Source organism: Trifolium pratense, linkage group LG2 (genome assembly GCF_020283565.1).
Source record: "Trifolium pratense cultivar HEN17-A07 linkage group LG2, ARS_RC_1.1, whole genome shotgun sequence".
NCBI lineage: Eukaryota > Viridiplantae > Streptophyta > Magnoliopsida > Fabales > Fabaceae > Trifolium > Trifolium pratense.
This window is the reverse complement of record NC_060060.1, coordinates 59,143,545-59,165,752: the sequence shown is the minus strand read 5'-3', so window position 1 is coordinate 59,165,752 and position 22,208 is coordinate 59,143,545. Positions and strand designations below refer to the sequence as shown.

The 22,208-nt window shown below is 32.4% G+C and overlaps 2 protein-coding genes and 1 non-coding gene across 9 annotated transcripts; all 3 read left to right on the top strand.

Annotated features, from left to right (window-relative positions):
- Window positions 1-2,173: 2,173 nt before the first annotated feature.
- Window positions 2,174-2,263, top strand: TRNAY-GUA. The gene is given in 2 exon segments: window positions 2,174-2,210; window positions 2,228-2,263. It is a non-coding gene; the product is annotated as a tRNA-Tyr (tRNA).
- A 3,570-nt stretch (window positions 2,264-5,833) lies between these two features.
- Window positions 5,834-10,665, top strand: LOC123908705 (serine/arginine-rich splicing factor SR34A). 4 transcript variants are annotated; one of them, XM_045959421.1, is made up of 14 exons: window positions 5,853-5,971; window positions 6,572-6,836; window positions 6,982-7,076; window positions 7,691-7,756; window positions 7,846-7,920; window positions 7,995-8,136; window positions 8,602-8,648; window positions 8,734-8,791; window positions 9,311-9,360; window positions 9,447-9,503; window positions 9,736-9,815; window positions 9,913-10,011; window positions 10,107-10,158; window positions 10,358-10,665. In XM_045959421.1, exons 3-14 carry the CDS (start codon window positions 6,990-6,992, stop codon window positions 10,379-10,381), a joined length of 837 nt encoding a protein of 278 aa, XP_045815377.1. In that variant the 5' UTR covers window positions 5,853-5,971; window positions 6,572-6,836; window positions 6,982-6,989; the 3' UTR covers window positions 10,382-10,665. The 4 variants fall into 4 exon arrangements, with proteins under 4 accessions (XP_045815376.1, XP_045815374.1, XP_045815377.1 ...); XM_045959419.1 differs by having other exon boundaries at window positions 9,910-10,011; XM_045959420.1 differs by lacking the exon at window positions 6,572-6,836 and having other exon boundaries at window positions 5,834-5,971.
- A 2,528-nt stretch (window positions 10,666-13,193) lies between these two features.
- Window positions 13,194-17,782, top strand: LOC123907106 (cleavage and polyadenylation specificity factor subunit 3-I-like). 4 transcript variants are annotated; one of them, XR_006809155.1, is made up of 4 exons: window positions 13,194-13,546; window positions 14,179-14,700; window positions 14,987-16,694; window positions 17,441-17,782. XR_006809155.1 is itself a non-coding variant. In XM_045957213.1 (3 exons), exons 2-3 carry the CDS (start codon window positions 14,266-14,268, stop codon window positions 16,619-16,621), a joined length of 2,070 nt encoding a protein of 689 aa, XP_045813169.1. In that variant the 5' UTR covers window positions 13,212-13,546; window positions 14,179-14,265; the 3' UTR covers window positions 16,622-17,782. The 4 variants fall into 4 exon arrangements, 2 of the variants coding, with proteins under 2 accessions (XP_045813169.1, XP_045813170.1); XR_006809156.1 differs by having other exon boundaries at window positions 13,212-13,546; window positions 14,184-14,700; XM_045957213.1 differs by having other exon boundaries at window positions 13,212-13,546; window positions 14,987-17,782.
- Window positions 17,783-22,208: the final 4,426 nt, after the last annotated feature.

Genomic DNA, 22,208 nt, shown 5'->3' with positions numbered 1-22,208 from the left:
TACACTGATAACATCATCAACAATAATATAAATCGTCAATGATATAAATTGTCAATTCAAGCCAGTCATCAACAATGAGCGAGCATACCAGGAAACAAATGGTACACTGATAACATATAGTAAATGAATAGTTATAGAGAGATCTTTAGAATTATGACTTAGAGATCTCTTGCTTTTCTTAGGCTAACATCTTCTTTACAGGAGATTTGAGTTCTGAAGCCTCCTCCATTGACACAACATTACCATCATTCTTAGAGTTGTTACTTTCAGTGTTCTTTCTGATGCTCCTTTAGAACTTCAGTTTCCTTAATTATTTCTTTATCTGCATTCTCTGAAGAGTTGGCTAGGACTAGACTACAACATCATGCTGAACTGGTACAACAACAGACACGTCCTTCTCTTTCAAAGTGCCATCTCGTGTCATGTCTTCTTTTTTCCTTCCACTCTTATGCTTTTTCTTTGCACTTGGTGCGGGCTTACAAGTTCCTTTCTCACATACAATAGAGTCACCTTTATTGGATTCATCTACCTCACATTCAATATGTGAATTTCGAACCATCTCCAAAAAAATTACAGCCTCTTTTTTAGTGTTATGTGAATCACATGGGCCATCAGAAGGGATTTCTTCTTTTTCATCCTGTTGGTTCTCTGATCGAGGCCTCTTTGCACTTGGCACAGTTGTTGACGGCACTTCCTTATTTTCTTCACAGGATCCATCTACTATACATTCAATATTTAAACTTGGAACCGTCTCCAAATTTTTCACAGCTTGCAACAAGACATTGCAAGTTGCAACAAGCATTGTTTGAACAACAGTGTAGACAGTAGCTAGAGTTTATGTACCTTAATCCCATGAATCTGTATTGGTCCAATTTTGAGGAAGCATGAAGGATGTTCCGACTCGATTATCTCTACATATGAAAAGAATGAATATCATTTTGATGTACAATCAACAATAAAAAATAAAAAATAAAAAGTATCGAGAGAGCTTAAAATGATTTTTTCAATAATTCTTTTTTGTTAAGTAGTCTTGTGATTAAAATTTTATCCTTAAAATAAATAAATAGAATATTTGGAGTTTGAATTTCGACACACACATATATATATATATATATATATATATATATATATATATATATATATATATATATATATATATATATATATATATATATATATATATATATATATATATATATATATATATATATATATATATATAAGAGTGTATCCGGTGAGAACTGATAACTATTGTGAGAAACGAGAACTATTAATAGTAACCATGAGATTCAATTGACGCATCAGATTAAAATCTTCCACTCACTTAAAATTTCATATGATTATATTTTGTGTATATTAAAATATCTTCCTATATATAATCTTTCCTAATTTATTCCTATAATATTTCCTAATTTATTAATACAGCTCCATCCAAAACTTATCACTCTTTTGGCCACTCCGTCCAAAACCTACCCCAACAGGTACTACCCCCTTCTTTTTGTTTCTTTAATCAAATATTTCACAAATAACTTAAAAGAAATAGCAAAAAAGAAAGATGTGAAATATCTGATTGAACTAATCATACTCCTATTCTCTAAGTCGTGTAACAGAGAACACAAGCCAACAATTAACTTACAAATATTTGATTGAAATTTTGTTAGTACATGCAAGAAGATCAGTTGACATCAGGTGTCAAACTTTAATTTGACACCAAATCTCAACTGTTTATTTTTTAAAATCAAAGGCTAATAATAGTTTCCTGTATTAACTCATGTGTGTATCTATTTAGGAAATTCCTTATTTTTCGGTGGCATACAAATTTGATCTAAATTTAACATTTTTTAATGGTAATATTTGTTTCACTTTTTAATTTAATAAAAGTGATCCAAACGAATTATAATTTGGAGTGAGGGTAGTACTACTCCATCCGTATCAAATTATAAGTCATTTTAAAAAATAAATTATACTAAAATGATCCAAAATAAATTGTACCAATAAAGCATTTAATTTTTATGATACAAATGAAGCATTTAATTTAATGTTATTTTTCCATTACTTTTTTTTTCAATTCATCAATTTATATACTAAATCATCGAACCATGTAGGAAAGATACAGTATCTTTTAAAATATAGGTAAGGAATATATACCATAATATCAGACTTTAAACACAAACCGACCTTAGCTCAGTTGGTAGAGCGGAGGACTGTAGTTGGTATTCAAGCTGTCATCCTTAGGTCGCTGGTTCGAATCCGGCAGGTCGGACTTTTTTTACCTTTTGTTACCTTGAATTTTTCTTTAGAGAATTATTAATTCTTTCGGACATGGTGGTAATTCATGAAAATTTTGGCCCTTTTAAATTTCATCTGTTTACCGAACAATCAATATTTTATGGAGTCTAAGATTAGTTTTTTATTTAAAAATATCATTATCATTTTTTATTATTATCATTTTTCATGAATGCATTTTTTATTATTCTATTCTTTGTTAGGTCTCTTTGGTCCGGGATAGATGAAGGGGTGAGGAGAATTTTTTTTTTTAATCACGTGTATTTTCTTAGTTGTTGTTGTTAAAAAAAAAAGGTGTATTTTTTCGGTTTTTATGAAGGGATGGAAAAGGAGTAGAGTAAAATCCCTCGTAAGCTCACTTTTTGCTTCTTCCCAAATTGGAGGGTTCACAAACAAATCAACAAAAACATTTTGATGTTTTTATGTTGGTTTTATTCATTTGATTTTACTTAGAAGATTGTACTTGGATAAACATAAAATCAAGTCTGACTACCGTTATTTCTTTGTTGCTGAAAAATTGTACTTGCTGAACAGTAAGGAAAATGTAGGTAAACACATTTATTTGACAAAAATACAACAAATATATTTTTTTTGTTTTTTTAATATTTTTTGCATTCCTCGTTTTGTGCTTTTGTGAGTGGAAAGAGAGATGTGTCAATTTTGTGTCTCAAATTTGTGTTTGAATAACATACCTCGAACAGTAAACACCATTTCTTTGTTGTTGGAAAACAGTACTAGCCAAATAAGTACTCGTGTGCATGTAAACTATTTTTTTTTGACGAAAAAAATAAATAAAAAGAAACCATTATTATTAGGTTATCTATCATTTTTTTTACTAAAGGTCATCTATCATTGTTATTTCTTATACATAAAATAAAAATAATATAAGTTTTTAAAACACCAATGTTATAAGATTTTAAGGATGAAATGGTAAATTAAATTTAAAATCTCTCTATTCTCTTGTGAATTTAATTAAAATTTCTTTCATTCTCTTCTATCCCCTCCCCTCCCCTCCCCTCCCCTCCCCTCATTTGATCCAAAGATATATTTAATTAACATATCTTCCTTCCCCCTCCCATGGCGGATCCAGCAAGGGTTTGCAAATTATTATTTTTAATTTAAATTAAAAATTTATTTTATATATAAATATATCAATATTATAAAAAAAACATTAATTATATAATTATATAATCTTTTATATTATAAGCTTGTATACACAAGCAAACTTTAAACCCTAATTTGTTTTCCCTGTTTTCCCTCCATTTTATCTTGCAATTTTTATTAAAAAATAATACAATTTTATCTTGACTATGATTCGAACCCACAACCCTTCATTGCAAGGCAATATTTCCAACCATTATGGCAAGTATATCAATTGTGATTAAAATTATGTGCAATAATTGATAAGCACCATCAATTTTAAAAGTATATCATATCAAAATTATTGTTGACTATATTATTCATCACGAAATATTTTTATGTCTTTCCTGGTCAATAATTTTTTTTTCTACCGGATCATAAATTTAGAGAATAATTATCATGTGAGATTTGGAAAGTTATTATCACGTGTAATTTAGAAAGTTATTATCAAACTCAATTCTGCTAAATTAATTTTTTTTTTGCAATACAACCAAACACAACCATAGTCATGTCACTAATCACATTCATTATCTTGATTTTAACATTGCAGATTTACTATTAACCGATGATCAATTGATACAATATGCACTAGCAGACCAATTGTGATTTAAATTATGTCCACAAAGTGTTAAGCTCCATCATCTTTCATAGGAAAGATTTCATACGACAATTAAGCACCATCAATTTTCATTGCACAATTTAAACAATTAAAAACTGATAATCTCTTATATTATAAGCTTGCTAACATAAGCTAACCCTAAACCAAATTTTTTCCCCTCTCATTTTCTCTTTCTTTTTATTACAGCTTTATATTAAAAAAAATACATATTTGTCATCGAACCTGCATCCCTTACTTACAATAAAACCTTTCAACCGCTAAAACATGTGCTTCAATTATGAAAGAATTTAGGAATCCTAATATGTTAACCCTGTTTTCAATAAATTTGAACGGCGGAATTAATCACAATTTTTATTTATTTATGAATGTCTACTTAAGTTTATGTTCTTGATTATGTCTTTAATTTTTTTTTAACCTTTAATTATCATCAATTTTTTAACCTTTAGTTATCAGCAATTTTTTTCAATAAGTAAACAAAACGATGGGGTTCCAAAATTATTTAAAAAATATATAAAATATAAAATAAGCACATAAACAAATATAGAATAATTAGTCTATGAAATTCCCTATACTACTCTTATTGAAAATGCTCTTAGAATTTTTGTATTTTATTTTTTATTGTTACATATTACATCTAATTAGACTCATGCACCGTATGGGTCAAAGTTCTAGTATATAATATATGTCTTATACTTGCGCTTGTATGATACATCTTAATTGTTTGATAAATAGATTTATACACCCTTTATACTAACTCTGTCTGTTAATAGTTTCATACTCCATACCTAATCTTAATCAAATTTTATTTATCTTGCAGACAAACTCTAAATTATCATACTCTTTTTCTATAAATTAAAGCGTTGGTACTATGTCATTGTCATCACAAAGCAATCGTTAGTTCATTCAGTGGTGATTGACGTTGAACTTGGTATGGAGGACTACAGTTTAATTTCCCGCAACTGCGATCGGAAGAGGGTTGGAACTAGGGGTGATCGTATCCGAAACAATCCAAAAGTAAAATTGCAAATCGAACCAATCTAAACTGAAACCACAAAAAACCGCATTTAGTTTAAACTGCACGGATGATTTTTCTTCTAAACCGCGCGGTTTGGTTTGCGGTTTTTATTTTAGAAAACCAAACCAAACCAAACCAAACCAAACCGCAATACTAAACTTAACTCTATCAACTAGCAACAATCAACCTATTACCTAGTCCAACTTAGCAAGGTCAATCCAAATTGAGTCTATAAAACAATAGGTTGTCAAAACAAATAATTTAACGCGATCCAGAATTATACTGTTTGTATTAAAAATAAGTTCTTATGTATATGCAATTTTCATATATGCATATTATATCATGTAAACAATAAAATAAATTAAAATTTCCTAATGTTATTTTGTAACAAGTTGGTAGTATCGTCATATTTTTTATATCGTGATAAACCGCACAAACCGAACCAACCCTAATCGCTTTGGTTTGGTTTTGTTTGGTTTGGACGACTCTTTAAAAACCAACCGAACCAAACCGAACTGCATGCAATTTTATTTCGCGGTTACAATGACTTTTATGCTCAAAACCGAATAAAACCGCACCGCGAGCACCCTTAGCTGAAACCACTTGATGTCAGAACTACCCCAAATTAAATTAAACTGGTGGTGAAAACTAAAAGCAATCTCTTCCTTTATTATTTTTTTTGGTACAATGTTGTTTTGCTTATTAAGACAACTAATTTGGAGCGTGCGAAATAAAAATAAAAATGGGCCCATGTTGTAAATTGAGGCCCAAACCCGTTTTGGATCCATAAATTTGAACCCTAATCCCAAATCTCACTCTCTCTTTCTCTTCATTCTCTCGATTTCGTGTTTTCCAGCTTCGGTTTCAGTTTCGCGAAGGTTCAATTTGGTACTCAAGCTGTAATCTTTCTGGTATGCCGTACATTAAATCATTTATGAATTCTTCAATTTGCATTCTTTTCACACCTCTATTGAATTTTGAATGTTCAATTATTCAATTAGGGTTTTTGAGGTAAATTTGATCTCATTTTGATTCGCAGTTTATGTTGCCTCAATTTCTCTTGTTATTGATTGCATTTTCCAAAGATGCTGTTTAGTAATAACCAAATTGGATGTTTTGGTTATGTTTTAATTAAGGTTGTATTTCACCGTGCCAAAGTCAGTAATTAGTCGTTAATGTTAGTATTTTTTGTTGTTCATCGGGACTTGAACTCGGGCTCCTTTAACCCTTAGCTCACGCCAGTTGAGCTACGCAACCCCCCAAGATTTTGTGTAATATTTACATGGGATAGTTAAGATAGTGAGGTGAGGCTATAGGATATAGTACCGGTACATTTCGAGGACAATAAGTTGATAAAAGAACTGTATATAAATACAATAAGGGGTAATGTTGAGAAATTTTGACAAGGGTTGATTTTTGAAAGCGGTTAAAAGAGAGATGAGTAAGGTAACTTGTTGAGTATATGTTGATCATAATGTGATCTCATGACACCAATGCTTTCTTTATGATAGATGACAAGCGCTTGGACAAATATGAGCTTTGCATTCAAACATAGGGATATAGAGTGGGAGTGGGAGAATCGGGGTGGAATTGTGGTTATTTTTTTAAATAAATGGAGATTCTTCCTCACTCTCAGAAGGTGTATGCCTGCTAATAATCTGGAAAGGATGAGGAGAGCAAATTTATTTTCAATATTGTTATAGCTTTGGAGCATCTTTGGAGCAAATGAGCAATGGAGCTTGTGGAGCACGGCTCATCTCAAGGATTGCTCTCTTGGTTTGCTTCATAGTTTTGGTTTTTATTTACTTTTGTTTGTGTAATCATTAGAGTAATCATGATAGTTAGCTGTTTCAGGTTTTGGCGTGGCTTCAGAAAGTAATAGATTTATACTTTGCTGACGAGCTTCCGTTTTTGTTTGTAGTGGAAAATATGAGTAGTCGCTTTTCTCGCACAATCTATGTTGGCAACCTGCCCTCTGATATAAGGGAATCAGAAATTGAAGATCTATTCTACAAGGTTTGATCCGCGTACTTTTCTTGTGTTTCATGTTATGGTGCTTTCAGTTCATGATATTTTGCGTTTGTTCGGTTTGCTTGCTTACTGGATTTTTCTATATTCACATATTGTCTGCAACCGACCTTTACACTGTTGTAAATTTTGAACTGTGAATTCTCTACTCAAACCTGAATTTTCTACTATTTTTTTAGTTTTAATTATTGGTAATCAATCAATTATAATTATGTTATCTAATGAGTAAATATCTTGAAACATAATTCATGGTTCAAATTAGATGACAACAATTAATGGGAAAAGCTCTTGGTGGTTGTTTGTTATATTAACTGACAAGCAAATAGTATGCAATACTCAATTCTTGAAACTTACAAGCAAGGATAAAGAATCATCTTAAATTCTTGACCACCCATACTGACAGTTTTTCTGTGGACCTCATTTGCCTCTGAATGGACTGTAGTTTGCTGAGCTTTATTAACTTAAGGATTTGGATTTCTTTTTTAATTATTTCTATTGCTTGATGTTGTTCTTATATGTAGTTTCAAGCGTCATTGGGTGGGGTTGGTTATTGTGTATTATTGTAGTCATTTTACATTGGTTATCTATTATTCCTTCAACAGTATGGCCGCATCATGGAAATTGAATTGAAGGTTCCTCCTCGCCCTCCGTGTTATTGTTTTGTTGAGGTATTTAACACGACTCTTCTATATTTTTTCTGGGCAATGCCCTGCATCCTTTTTCTCACCACCTGATTACTTGTATTTTGGCTTGGTAGTTTGACAATGCACGAGATGCGGAAGATGCAATTCGGGGTCGGGATGGTTACAACTTTGATGGATGTCGACTAAGGGTAAGGAGCTGTTCCAACTTTTTTCTGGTGAGGTGCATTATTTCTTTGGTATGACTCATCAGTTCTTGTTGTAGGTGGAGCTTGCCCATGGAGGTAGAGGGCCATCATCAAGTGATCGACGTGGATATGGAGGTGGTGATGGTGGAGGCCGTGGCAGCGGCGGCGGCGGTGCTGGTGGGGGCCGTTTTGGTGTCTCACGCCATTCTGAATTTCGAGGTGTGTATATTTGGAGATTCCTTTTCCGATATAAAAAATGATAGGGAACATATGCTGAATGGTCTTTTTATTTTCATTTAGACTGCTCTGACTATAGCATGTTTATCATTCTTTAAGTAAAGAATTAAAATTTCTGTCCAAAAGAAAATTCGAATTTTCTGGATTCATCATTCATGACATTTTAAGATTTTTCACCCTGAAAACTCTGGAATCATTGTCCTTGATTCATCTGTGACTGCATGTGTATGAATTCAAAATTTTCAGAAATTTTCCGCATATATATATATATATATATATATATATATATATATATATATTTTGGTGCAAGTGCTTTATAAATTACAAGTGATATTTGTCTAATGTGTATTATTACAAATCAACCATAATTATTGAAGATATTTTTGTTTTCATATTTTCATGATTTTGCGTACACCAGAATATCTTAGTTTTTATGGTTAACTACAGTTATTGTTCGTGGACTCCCATCTTCTGCATCCTGGCAAGATTTGAAGGTATCAAAATGTTCATATTACTGAAAAATCACAAATAACAAATAGTCAAAGCAACATCCTCTATAATTTTAATATTTGGCTTCAGGATCATATGCGAAAGGCTGGTGATGTTTGTTTTGCTGAAGTTTCCCGTGATAGTGAAGGTACACATTCATATTGGTTTGTGTTTTGCCATGTTTTTATCAGGTTTTTACCATTATTTTGGTTGGTGCTTTGCTATGTTTTTATCAGGTTTTTACCATTTTCTATTTATGCTGTTGTATCATGCATGTATGGTGCATGTTTTTTATTTTCTGCTCCATCTGAGTGGTATGCAAGAAACCAAGGCCTACTAAAAGACAAATAACTTAGGTGGAATCTCCCATCTGTTTTGTATATTAAATAATATTTCTTATGATCAGCCCCACATTTGGTCAGTTTGACATTAGTGACCCTGGGAGTAGACATCCCTTGTGCTTCTGACTTATAGTACTGTCTTCCCAATTGTTTCAGTGCTCTGGTTTTAGTTTAGTTACTAGGTACCAGAATTAGCCTTTGTGATATCAGATTACTACTAGCTTTACGTTTTTTGGAATATATTCGTTTTCCCGTATATTTCTGAGCTTGCAATATATTTATTGTCCCTATCACTCATAATGGTTTTTTTTTTTTTTTTTGTTCAGGGACTTTTGGCCTTGTTGATTACACTAATTATGATGACATGAAATATGCTGTAAGTGTTTCATTTTGATGAATTATACCAAGATTGATACTATATTCCCCTTCCATCTGTTTAAAAGCATATTTTCTTTTTCACAGATTCGGAAACTGGATGATACTGAATTTAGAAATCCTTGGGCGAGATCATATATTCGGGTAACCATATCTGTACTAACCATTTATTTAATACATTGTTCATGAGAGGGTTAAATCTACAGTAATATTTTAAGATGTGCTTGTTGCACCCTTGTTTGTCTTGTCTTTGTTTCTTTTTCCTATAAAATGAAGTTGCATGTGGCACTTGATGCTTTAGTACAGGACTATTTCACGGTTTGCATGAGACATATTATCTGGAGAATTGCACATAAATAAAAGTATTATCTTGCAGGTGAGAAAGTACGAGAGCAGTCGTTCAAGGAGCCGCAGCAGGAGCCCCAGCAGGAGCAGAAGTCCGAAAAGGGCTAGAAGGTGCTGTCACTTTCTGATGTTGACTTTTGGTACATTGTCATGCCTTTTAGACATACACACTTGATATGAAAAATTGTGTTGTTTCATTCTGCAGTAGATCTTTGGAGCGATCTGTGTCTAGGTCACGATCTATTTCCAGGTCTAGGTCCAGGTCCAGGTCCAGATCCAGATCAGCATCACCAATCAAGCCTTCCAGGTACACAAAACATACTGTACTTAGATATGATTTTATTTTATATTTTAGTGCAAATCCACCATTTTAATGCTCTTAAATTGTTTATCCAATTACAGGCCAAGATCACCACGATCACCACGATCAGCATCTCCACGATCACCACGCCAGGTATTTAAAGCATATTAAATGATTGAGAATTACTGTGAAGTTCTTGTAGCAGAGAATCAAACATAAAATTAAATCGGAAACATTTCCAATAACTCAGTTTATACTAAAGGATTTAGTTGTGCTTGCCTATTTCATTTGGTTTTGTATATTTATTATAGAAATTTGTTATGTCTCCTAAGAAGCATTAACTTTTTTGTAGGTTCTGTCTGGTGGTGGTAGTTGATTTCCTGAGAATGCATGCGGATCTCCGAAACTCCAGCACTATTCTGGGAAGTATTGGAATTATGATTGAGGGTATTTGAATTGTTTAATGGATAATTATTGTACCAGAGTTGTTATTGGTTTTTATCAGTTTGGTTATTCTGTAGGGAGCTTAAACTATACTTAACTTGCTCTACCATATTGGTCTTGTTTGTATCAAACGTGAATATCGGATGTTGTTATCCATGGCTATTGTCCTTTCAACTATTAGTATTAACATTTTCAGTTATATTTAAGTTTTGACAATTGTGGGTCTGATACATATTCCGATTACAACTTTTTGCATGTAATTCCGGCAAAGCTTGTGCACTCTTTGAATATGGTTATCCTATTAGGTGAAAATCGACAAATCTGAATGCATTTCTAACACTACTTATAGAAATAGTGTTCTTTCAATCCTTCACATTTATTATCTTCAAATAAGCTAGTCACATCATTGCTTGAAGAGTTGTCAATGGTGATAGTAGACAGTAGACACACATCTCAATTCTCAACCCCCACTCTTCTTTTCACTTCCTTTATCTTCCTGCCCATTGATTCTCCTTTGTAGTTTGTTACTACATAAATCTAATGATACGATGTTTATATTTCAAGTTAATTTTGCACTGACCTCTAATGAGTATTTTGTATTTAGTCAAATCACAAATATTTTTAAAAATAGTTGTATGACATGTCACATTTATGTTTTTTTATTGGATGACTATGTAAAATTACTTTACATTTTCAGTGCATGTCTATTAAATTCTATTTCTGATCATTGTCAAATAAATGGCTTAAAAGGGCCAAATGATTGAAATTCAAGGCAAATGTCCAGCTGGAAATTTTTTTTTCCACCCAAACATTTAACTCTTTACCCCTACAAACAACCTAATATTCCTATTTTACCCTTTTATTATGTCATTTCACCTTTACATTTAATCAAAGTTATACATGGAAAAACTAAAAAAAAATCTGAACAAACATATAGTGTTCCGGTAAAAAATTTGCAAACCAGAATAGTTAGATAAAGTATTCCGGTAACCAAAGTGAAGTCATGTCTCAACCACACCCAAAATCCAGTTTGCAATTTATTCAACAATGATCTTTGGCCAATATGCAATTCTAATTTCAAGCACAAACCGTGATTCGATTTAAAGGGTGGTTGGTGAGAAAGAAGCGATAAGGAATATTTTATGGTGAGGTGTGCTGCAATGTAAAAATGAAGGGAGGGTCTGATTGGTGAAAATGAATTGAAGGAGTTAATTAAAATAGAAGGTGTAAGAGAAGAACTGGAAGATGCCAAAAAACACTAGACAATAAAGCTTGAACTTTGGCCATGGAGGATTGTTCCGAAGAAGAAGCCACAAGACGAGGAACTTTTGGGTTTTGGAGTTGTTGAACAATGGAGATGATAAAGCCGAGATCTCGTTAACGGAATACTTTATAAAACTATTCCGGTTTGCAATTTTTTTTTACTGGAATATTTAATTCAAGTGTTCCGGAAAAAAAATTTTGTGTTCCAATTTGTAGTTTTTATTAAATGTAAAAGTAAAATAAAATAATAAAAAGGGTAAAATAGGAATATTAAGTTGTTTGTAGGGGTAAAATAGGAAAATTACTTTACATTTTCACGCATGTCTATTAAATTCTATTTCTGTGGGTGTTGTTTTGCCACCCGAACAGTCTTTGGGTTTGAGTGATGATTTCGGGTGTGGGTTTGGTAAGTGTCAAACCCGCACTCATGGGCGCCCGTTGTCATCCCTTTATAGTTTGTACAAAGTATACTACAGCAAAAAATTGTACTATATGTTAAGCTATGGCAAATAAGGAAAAAAAATTGTACTATATGTTAAGCAAAAAATTATCAAATTTAGTCTTACGGTTTTAATAGGGTCTGCTTTGTTATAGGAAACTTGGAGTCGACGTTGTCAGTACCATAATACCATTTCTTCACATTTCTGATGTACTTGAAATAAGGAACAAAGACCATTAAATATTTCTACATTTCAAATATGGTTTTAAAATAACCTTAGAACATCAAATTTAAGGCTAAATGAAACCCATTTAAAGGATGAGACATGTATACATAAGGCTATTATGTTTGGAATGAAAGATTTATTCAATTCCGCTTCATTACATTCCACTCTATTATATTCTTTCCGCTCTATTCCATTATATTCCATCAATACAAAAAGAGCCTTAAATAACAAAGTAGATGTGAAAGGAAAAAAAAATATGCAATTGAATCCAAAAAGAACATCATGAGCAACAAAAGTATGCAAAGTTGAATTTATTAAAGTTAATTTAATATATTAATATGGGGAGAGATCAAATTACACTGGCGTAACATTTGGGCAATGTTACACCGCTCAATAACGCTTTAACGAATACAAATTTTTAAAAATCGACCGTTGGATTAAAAGTTTATATCATATAGATCATCTATGTTAGATTTTACAAAAATCTAAAGTCATTTGGTATGTTATTGAGACATATCAAGATTAATGGTATTCAATAAAAATGCATAAACCGTTAATCTTGATATGTCTCAATAACATATCAAACGATTTTAGATTTTTGTAAAATTCAACATAAATAATCTATATGATATAAACTTTCAATCCAACGGTAAATTTTATAAAATTTGTATTCGTTAAATCGTTATTAAGCGGTGTAACATTACTCAAATGTTACACCGCTGTAATTTGATCCCTCCCCAATTAATATAATGTAATGAAAAACATTATTGACACAAAAATATTAATAATCAACTAAATATTTAGAGAAAATAGTACAATATAAACTATCAACCAAACTTATGTGGTTCAAATTTTTGTTTTGGCCAAAAACCAATTCAACCCGATCTATATACACACCCCCATTCCAGTCAAAAAAATTGAATTGCCTCTATATTAGAATTTTCCAATTACCGCTAATCAAAAGCGAGAAACCAAATCACAAAATCACAGTTTCATCGCAAATCCCCCTCCGTCAAACCCACTCCCACCGGCGAATCCTCCTCCGTCAAACCCACTCTCCTCCTCCGTCAAACCCACTCCCACCGGCGAATCCACCTCGTCCTCCGTCGCACAACCACTCACCATCGACGACAATCCAATCAGCTTAAATCGCAAAATCAGCTTAATCGGTGAGTGAATCTAATAATCTAATGTTGATTTCTGTTGAATAACTTGTTGAATCTGTTGAGTAGTTCTATAATTAAGTAGTTCTTGTGTATTGCTATTGTTCTGAGATGCTGCAAAATAGAAAAGGTATATGAATTTGATGGTAAATAACCATAGATGATGCATTCTTCTGCTGCTACAATTACTGTTTCTGATCATTATAGTTTATATGCGATGATTTCCCTTAGAAGCCTTTAATTGGACTTACACTCAAGTAGGTGATTTTTCGTGCTCAATATACAATCAGTTTGTGTTCTGCCATTGTGTGCATTTATGGCAACGCCTATGAAGAAGTATAAACTTTTTTCTTAAAAAAATCAGTTTTAAAATTAATTTGAGTAAAAAAAAAGTTTTAAAATTGGTTTGAGTAAAAAAACCGGTTTAAAATTGGTTTGAGTAAAAAAAACCGGTTTAAGGTATATGAAAGGTTTTCATTGGTTTGTGGATTATGGTTTAGATATGCAATTCCACAACTATGTAAGATTTTTATATACAGATAGACACCATATACGTTTACATGCTTACTGAAATTAGGGTTCACCTTAGCGAGCATATCCCTCTGTCTTAATTCATGGTTGTTACTTGTTTGTTGCAGAGTAGAGTAGAGTCGAGGAACAGTTCAATTGTTGAACTCAATCTGGTAGTGCAGTGAGTGAAAGAGAGAATCAAGATTTGATTCAGAATGAGTTCAGTAAAGAAACGTGAATTGAGTGGTGCGAGCAGCAACAAAGATGAAGATCAATTGATAGTAACACCATTAGGTGCTGGTAACGAAGTTGGTCGTTCTTGTGTATACATGACCTATAAAGGCAAAACCGTTTTGTTCGATTGTGGTATCCACCCCGGCTATTCCGGCATGGCGGCGCTGCCTTACTTTGACGAAATCGATCCTTCAACAGTCGACGTACTTCTCATAACTCATTTCCACTTGGATCATGCTGCATCACTTCCTTATTTTCTTGAGAAAACCACTTTCAAAGGCCGAGTTTTCATGACCTACGCAACAAAGGCCATTTACAAGCTCCTCTTATCTGATTATGTTAAAGTCAGCAAGGTTTCCATCGATGATATGCTTTACGATGAACAAGATATTAACCGCTCCATGGATAAAATTGAGGTTGCTCTCTCATTTCTTCATGTGCTTTGCTTTGCTTTATGATAATTCAATTTATTTTCTCTTTCTTTTTCATGAGACTTGCCATTATGATAATGTGTATGTTTTTTAGCCTCTAAAGTCTAAACTTCAATGTGTGTGTTAACAGTGATTGGTGACTGCAGGTTAATGGTTTTTTAGGGTTTTATTTTTCTTTTGGAACAATAGTTATAGTATTGGAGTATGTATGTTTTTAGGATCTTAATTTGAATGTTCATGTTAACAGTAGTAGTAGTATTGGTGACTGCAGGTTATTGATTTCCACCAAACAGTTGAAGTGAACGGTATTAGATTCTGGTGTTACACTGCAGGACATGTCCTTGGTGCTGCTATGTTTATGGTTGACATTGCAGGTGTTCGAGTGCTATATACAGGAGACTATTCACGTGAGGAAGACCGACATCTTCGAGCTGCAGAGACCCCACAGTTCTCCCCTGATGTATGCATTATAGAATCAACCTATGGCGTACAACACCATCAGCCTCGGCACACCCGAGAAAAACGCTTTACTGATGTTATTCATTCAACCATTTCTCAAGGGGGGCGTGTGTTGATTCCGGCCTATGCCCTGGGTCGTGCGCAAGAGCTACTATTGATCCTTGATGAGTATTGGGCAAATCATCCGGAACTCCATAATATACCCATCTATTATGCTTCTCCACTTGCAAAAAAATGTTTGACTGTTTATGAGACTTACACTCTTTCGATGAATGACAGGATTCAGAATGCAAAGTCAAATCCATTTGTCTTTAAGCACATATCGGCTTTGAGTAGCATTGATATTTTCAAAGATGTAGGACCGTCTGTTGTGATGGCAAGCCCCGGTGGACTTCAGAGTGGGTTGTCACGGCAATTATTTGATATGTGGTGCTCTGACAAGAAAAATTCTTGTGTTATACCTGGGTATGTTGTTGAGGGGACACTGGCTAAAACTATCCTCAATGAACCAAAGGAAGTTACTCTGATGAATGGACTCTCTGCACCTCTCAACATGCAGGTGCACTACATTTCCTTTTCTGCTCATGCTGACTCTGCTCAAACAAGTGCATTCTTGGAAGAGCTCAATCCGCCCAACATCATTCTTGTTCACGGGGCAGCTAATGAGATGGGAAGGCTCAAACAGAAGCTCATGACTCAGTTTGCTGACCGTAACACTAAGATCCTTACTCCAAAAAATTGTCAATCTGTCGAAATGTATTTCAATTCACAGAAAATGGCAAAATCCATTGGGAAGCTGGCTGAAAAAACACCGCTAGTGGGTGAAACCGTTAGTGGTTTGCTAGTTAAAAAAGGCTTCACATATCAAATAATGGCACCAGATGATCTCCATGTCTTCTCACAGCTATCAACGGTAAACGTCACACAGAGAATTACCATCCCTTATTCAGGCGCCTTTAGTGTCATACAGCATAGACTCAAACAAATATATGAGAGCGTGGAGGCGTCAGTCGATGAAGAATCTGGAGTTCCAACATTGGTAGTTCATGACCGTGTAACAGTAAAGCATGAGTCTGATAAGCATATCTCATTGCATTGGACGTCAGACCCCATTAGTGACATGGTATCGGATTCAGTTGTTGCTCTAGTTTTAAATATCAGCCGCGATCTCCCAAAAGTAATGGCTGAAACTGATGCCGTAAAGATTGAGGAAGAGAATGAGAAGAAGACAGAGAAGGTTATGCATGCCCTCCTCAATTCACTGTTTGGAAATGTGAAGGTTGGAGAAAATGGGAAGCTGATAATTAACATTGATGGCAATGTGGCAGAACTCAACAAAGAAAGTGGTGAAGTTGAGAGTGAAAATGAAGGCCTTAAAGAAAGAGTGAGAACGGCATTCCGGCGTATTCAAAGTTCTGTGAAGCCGATTCCTCTCTCTGCGCCATAGTTCTTCTCCCTATACTAGCTCTCATACTGCACTAACATGTACGACAGTCATCATAACATGTAGTTACTCGCCTGTAAGTCTATAACATGAACTTTGGCACAACATTTTCCGCTCCATTTTTACTTTATTGGCTGTAGCATCTGATGTCCTTTGTATTGTTGCATTTTTAGCATTTTTATTTTCTTTCAATTCAGATAATTAAATTTTGGTAGATACGGATATTTTGTTATCACAAATTAGTTTTGGTATACTTTTGGGTGACAGCTTGTCAAACATAATTTTGAATGAACTATAAAACTAATAGTTAAAATTGAGTTTGAAGTGAAGTCATTTATTATTATAAGTGTTAAAATTGTAACTTAGTCTTGAAATATGTATATCACTGCATAGTCCAAAACTGTCTTCAACTCATAATTTGCTAAAACGTGCAATGCAAATAAAATGGAGGAGTTTTCTTACAAATATCCAGAGTATATATTTGATTCCCTAGATGGTGTTATGGGAGTGATATCTGGATTGTGAATAAGACCCTTCAGAGCTGTATGTTTTGAATAGAATGTTCGAGACTGAAATTAAGAAATTTTTGTTTTGGAACAGAATGATTCTGTAATTATTTATTCCATCTGAGTTAATTGTAAACCTTCACATACTGACCTCTTGACTAGATAATATTTTGTGCCATAGATGTTAACTTTTTGTCAATCTCTCTCTAGTTTTATCATGATATAGAATATGTCATAATGTGTAGAATTAGTTTTTTTAGTTTATGGAATTTCATATGCCTGTAACTTCTTTGTCCATGCTTTGTTCTTCCTACAGGTGGGAGAAAAGTGAAAGAGGGAGAGATGATAGAACTTGACAGGAGATGTTAACAATATCTTTGTCCATTATTTTGTAATGTCTTGCCAGATTAGTAATATTGAACTAATGGTTTGAGTGTTTGACAGATTATTAGTAATAGTAATGGTTTATACTTTATAATACTGGTTTGATCTGATTAGTCTAATAGATATTTTGTAATGTCTGGTTAGATTAGATATTACTATGTGCTTCATTTGGTGATATCGAATGCATAGAAAAGATAATGTTGGCTTTGTTGTACTGGGAAGCATTACATGACAAAACAATATGATAACAAGAATGCATGTTGATGATGCAAAATCTATATTAGTTTTTGTTGTTATTATTTAAGATGCTTCCTTGATGTTTCAACTGAAACTGAAGCTGTATCATCTTCTGTAAGTAGGATCCAACACTTGCACACAATTGATTGAATTGGTCCGTATATAAATGTATAAATGTAATGCTTTTTTTTTTCCTGATATTAAAAGGAAAGTAAAATACAAGAAACTAAGCCACGACTATAGGAGAACAGGCTCCCCTTAAGTCCTTATCAAGAAGAGAACTAATACTATAAATGTAATGCTCTGAACACACAAGTATTAGCAGTAACCATAACTCATGTATTTGTGTGAACTGTCACCCCTGCTCATAAATGACATTAGTTTCTTTAACTTGTGGTAGTCTTGTAGTCTAGAGTGGCTTATCTCTAATATTTATTCACAAAGCTTCTATTTAGAAACATTGGTGTATATATATTTCTTAACCTGTTAGCCTATTTGGTGAAAGAAACATGCATGTCAGACAATTGCTAAAACAAATACAAAAGCTTTCATTTTATTGGTCCTTGAAAATTGGATATTTTAAAAGAAAAACCAGTTTTGAAAACTGGATTTTTGTACTAAAAAACTGGCTATAAAAGTGGGTATGATCATAACCGGTTTATAAAATCGGTTATGATATGTTGTTCTGAAGCGGTTGCACAATGTTGAACAGTTAACACTTAACACAAACTCAATTCTTGAATCATGGACTCATGAACCATAATCCCTAAATATCTAAATCTTCCCAGTTTCTAAATTGCTCCCCCAAATATCCAAATTGTTATTCTATCTTCACGCTCCAAATCACGTTTCTCTGAAATTCCGTAATCGTCAACCCAATTTATAGTTTTTGAAAATTGAACAGGGCACTGCCACAACATTGTCATTGTCGCGCAGAGCTTCTCACTTCCAATTCTTGGTTGCAAGCATGTCATATGGTTTATCATTATATGGAGGCATTACGAGCTCACACATGAATAAAGCTCATACATTGATTGCTTGAAAGAAACCCGCTAATGAATGGTAGTTTTGAATACGTATGGTGCTAGTAAGGGCACCTTAGTGGTAGGTTGTGGTGGTGTCATTCGAGCTAGTGATGACAATTGGTGTTGTGGGTTTTCAAAGCATTTAGGGTGGTGTACCACGTATGTGACGGAATTTGGGGGTATTCTAGAATGTTCGAATCTCGCTTGGGACTGTGGGTATAAGAAGGTTGAGCATTTGGGTCAGCTTGATATCTAACCATTCATGCCAATTAACTTTATGTTTCTATGGTAAAAGAAAAAGATTATATTTCTAAGCAAATAAGATGTTTTGGGTAGTGTTATGCAAGTACAATTCCATTGATAAATTTTGAATCCACGTTCTCCACTTTTTATATTTAACTTATGATTTTTTTCATTAAATTATTTGACAAAAATATGACATTCTAAGAAGTGGTTAATTAACCGTGTTTAGGCCTCTTGTAGTCGTTGTGCATACAAGAAAATGCAAAACTATATTTAATTAATAGAAATACGTACTTTTAGACAAAAAATAAATAAAAATACGTACTTTTTGTCGTACTATACTATTATATAGACAACATCTTTGACTAATCAAGAGTCAAGTATATGTTAGTAATACTGTAATAGTATATATATAGTCTAGAACTTTTGCTACAATGATTGAATCGGTTACTTTTACAGCTAAAATATTTTGCTAAAAATATAAATATAATACTACTCGATGTCAAGGAACAATTCTTGTCAAGAAAAATGTTGTTTTTGAATTTAAAAATTCGATTTTCAAAATATGTTGTTGAAGAAATTATTGAGTCGAATTGCGGACTAGGTAGATTTCTTTAAGATGTTTTGCGGCAATCAATAATCAGTCAAGAATTGCACACTCGATATGGTACAAAAGCCACCATCAAAACCGGAGTAATTTGCAAGTGAGACGTACTCATCTATTTAAAGAGGTAATATGCGCATCCGTTTATGGTAAAAAAAAACATGCGCACAATTAAAACGGATAGACACACACATTTATTTCATGAAAAATTAATATTTATTATTTTTTCTTTTTTGGGTATTAAAAATATACGTCACTCAAGCCTAACTTGATCGGATTGCTGCACATGTATGTGATGGTCAAGAATTACGTTGTGTTTTGTATATATTCCTTTTATAAAATTGGGTGATCCTTGGGGCACACTCCAAGTGACCACACTACAATATATAAAAATTACTAAAATGTGTTGTTTTTCAACGTAAAACTTATTGAACTTTTTTCAAATTCACTATTTACACTTAGTTCAAAGCCCGTGTTTATATTTTACAAGTTTCTTCAAAATTTTAACTTGTTCCCACAAAAAATGTCAATGATTGAGAAATAAATCGTCCCTAAATTGTCGACGTGTCTTAAATCAACTAATAAATATCGATATTATATGTCAGATGTCTTTGTTAGGATTTAAATTCAAAATATTACGGTTGTTGTGTGTAAATTTTTAATAGGCTTAAATGCACTTTTGATCCCCCTATTTTCAAAAAAATGAAGTTTTGGTCCCCCTATTTTAAAAACCAACTTTTTAGTCCCCCTATTTTCATTTTTTTTAGTTTTGATCCCCCATCCTATTTTGGGGTTAATTTTGTTGACGTGACATCGTCACTAATGCATATCAGCGTCCACGTGGACAAATTTAATATTCATGTCATTATTTGTTTTTAATTCAATAAAATTTATTTTATAAAATAATTTAATTAAACCTAAGAAAGTTCATTAAAATAAAAAATCCAAAAATTCACAACAACTAATTTATTAAACCTAAGAAAAAACAAACAATCACAACATGGACATGATCCTCTTTGATTCATATCAAACAATTGCATATTGAAAGCAAGTTTTGTGTTTCAAGAACCTTCAACTTTCATCATCATCCAACTTTATATAAAACCAATCTAGAATTAAACTTCAAACTTAAAACAATTTTTGGGTTTTCATTCAAATTCATCCAAAGTCATAGATAGTTTAAAGAGTATGAGTAATTTCTATTGAAATACAAAATCATCTCTAATTTCTTTTCGTTTTTAAAAATCTAAAAATTGTTGAGTTTGAACGGAAACCATAAAATTAGTGAAATCCATAAGGAAGGATTCTCTCCGACGGTGAATAAAATTCTAGTAGTTGAAGGTTTGATAATTAGAGTTTCAAATTTCATATTTTATAAGATTTAACAATTATTATTTCAGTTGAATATATAATTGTAACAATTAAAATATTTTATAAATAAAGTTTTATTGAATTTAAAAATATATAATAATGACATGGATATTAAATTTGTCCACATGAATGTTGCCACATCATTAGTTACAAGGCCACATCAACAAAATTAACTCCAAAATAGGATGGGGGATCAAAACTCAAAAAAAATGAAAATAGGGGGACTAAAAAGTTGGTTTTTAAAATAGGAGGACCAAAACTTCATTTTTTTTGAAAATAGGGGGACCAAAAGTGCATTTAAGTCTTTTTAATAATATTTGCTATTTTGTATAAGACCAAAAACTAAAATATTACTCTTCATGTTGTAGTGTTATGGTTAACAACACGAGTGTGAGTGAGTTCGAATGCATAGCACTCACTTCCTCTCCTAATTTATTTGTATAAGTGCTTGGCTAACCAAAAGATCAGTTAAAAAGAAAATTGGGAAAAAAAAGAAGGGAATAATAGACATGGATGGAATTAAAATAATACTATATTTTAATTAATTGACTGAAATTTAAAGGTTCCTTTGACTTTCAAGATTAGTTGATTACCACCTCTTAAGGGAAATGTGTCACCGACTCTCTAGCTATCTTTGTTTGAATATTGAAAAACTTGATTATCACTTTGATTTTCTTTTTTTATAAACTAAAAGTGTATCAAAATAAAACTTGATTATTATTTTGATTATTCTTTTATAAATTTCAATTTTTTATAACATATAAACTTCATTATTATTTTGATGATTTTTCTTCTAGAAAAAACTTTATTATTATTTAGATTTTTTTTACTCTCTCTTTATTATTATTTTTAAAGAAAATTTTGAAGATAATTATTTTATCTTTGATTTTTTACAGGTGTTTTTAAAACACTTATTAGCAAAATCCATAAAAGCAATTTAACAAAAGTTTGGGGACATAGACCTAGTTTAGGAAAAAGGAAACACCAAAAGAAAAGGAAATATAAGGAAAGGAAAAGTAACCAAAAGCTACATTAAAGAATGTTATTTGAACCATTCCTAGAACAAAACAAAAAGAAGAAAAAGAACAAGTATACTATATTTAATGGATGAATTTTGGATTTGGTGTAGTTGGCTCAATAAGGGGTTGTTTACTTTATAAAATATTCTCTGTTTTTATTTTTTAAAATATGTTTGTTGTATTTTTATATTAATTATTTTA

Bases quoted from the DNA above. Each gene is read 5' to 3' on its own strand.
- LOC123908705 (XM_045959418.1), top strand. From the start codon at position 6,990: ATGAGTAGTCGCTTTTCTCGCACAATCTATGTTGGCAACCTGCCCTCT. The intron at 7,757-7,845 runs GTATTTAACACG...TTGGCTTGGTAG, and splicing joins CGTGTTATTGTTTTGTTGAG to TTTGACAATGCACGAGATGC. The intron at 9,816-9,909 runs GTGCTGTCACTT...TTCATTCTGCAG, and splicing joins AGTCCGAAAAGGGCTAGAAG to TAGATCTTTGGAGCGATCTG.
- LOC123907106 (XM_045957213.1), top strand. From the start codon at position 14,266: ATGAGTTCAGTAAAGAAACGTGAATTGAGTGGTGCGAGCAGCAACAAA. The intron at 14,701-14,986 runs GTTGCTCTCTCA...TGGTGACTGCAG, and splicing joins GCTCCATGGATAAAATTGAG to GTTATTGATTTCCACCAAAC.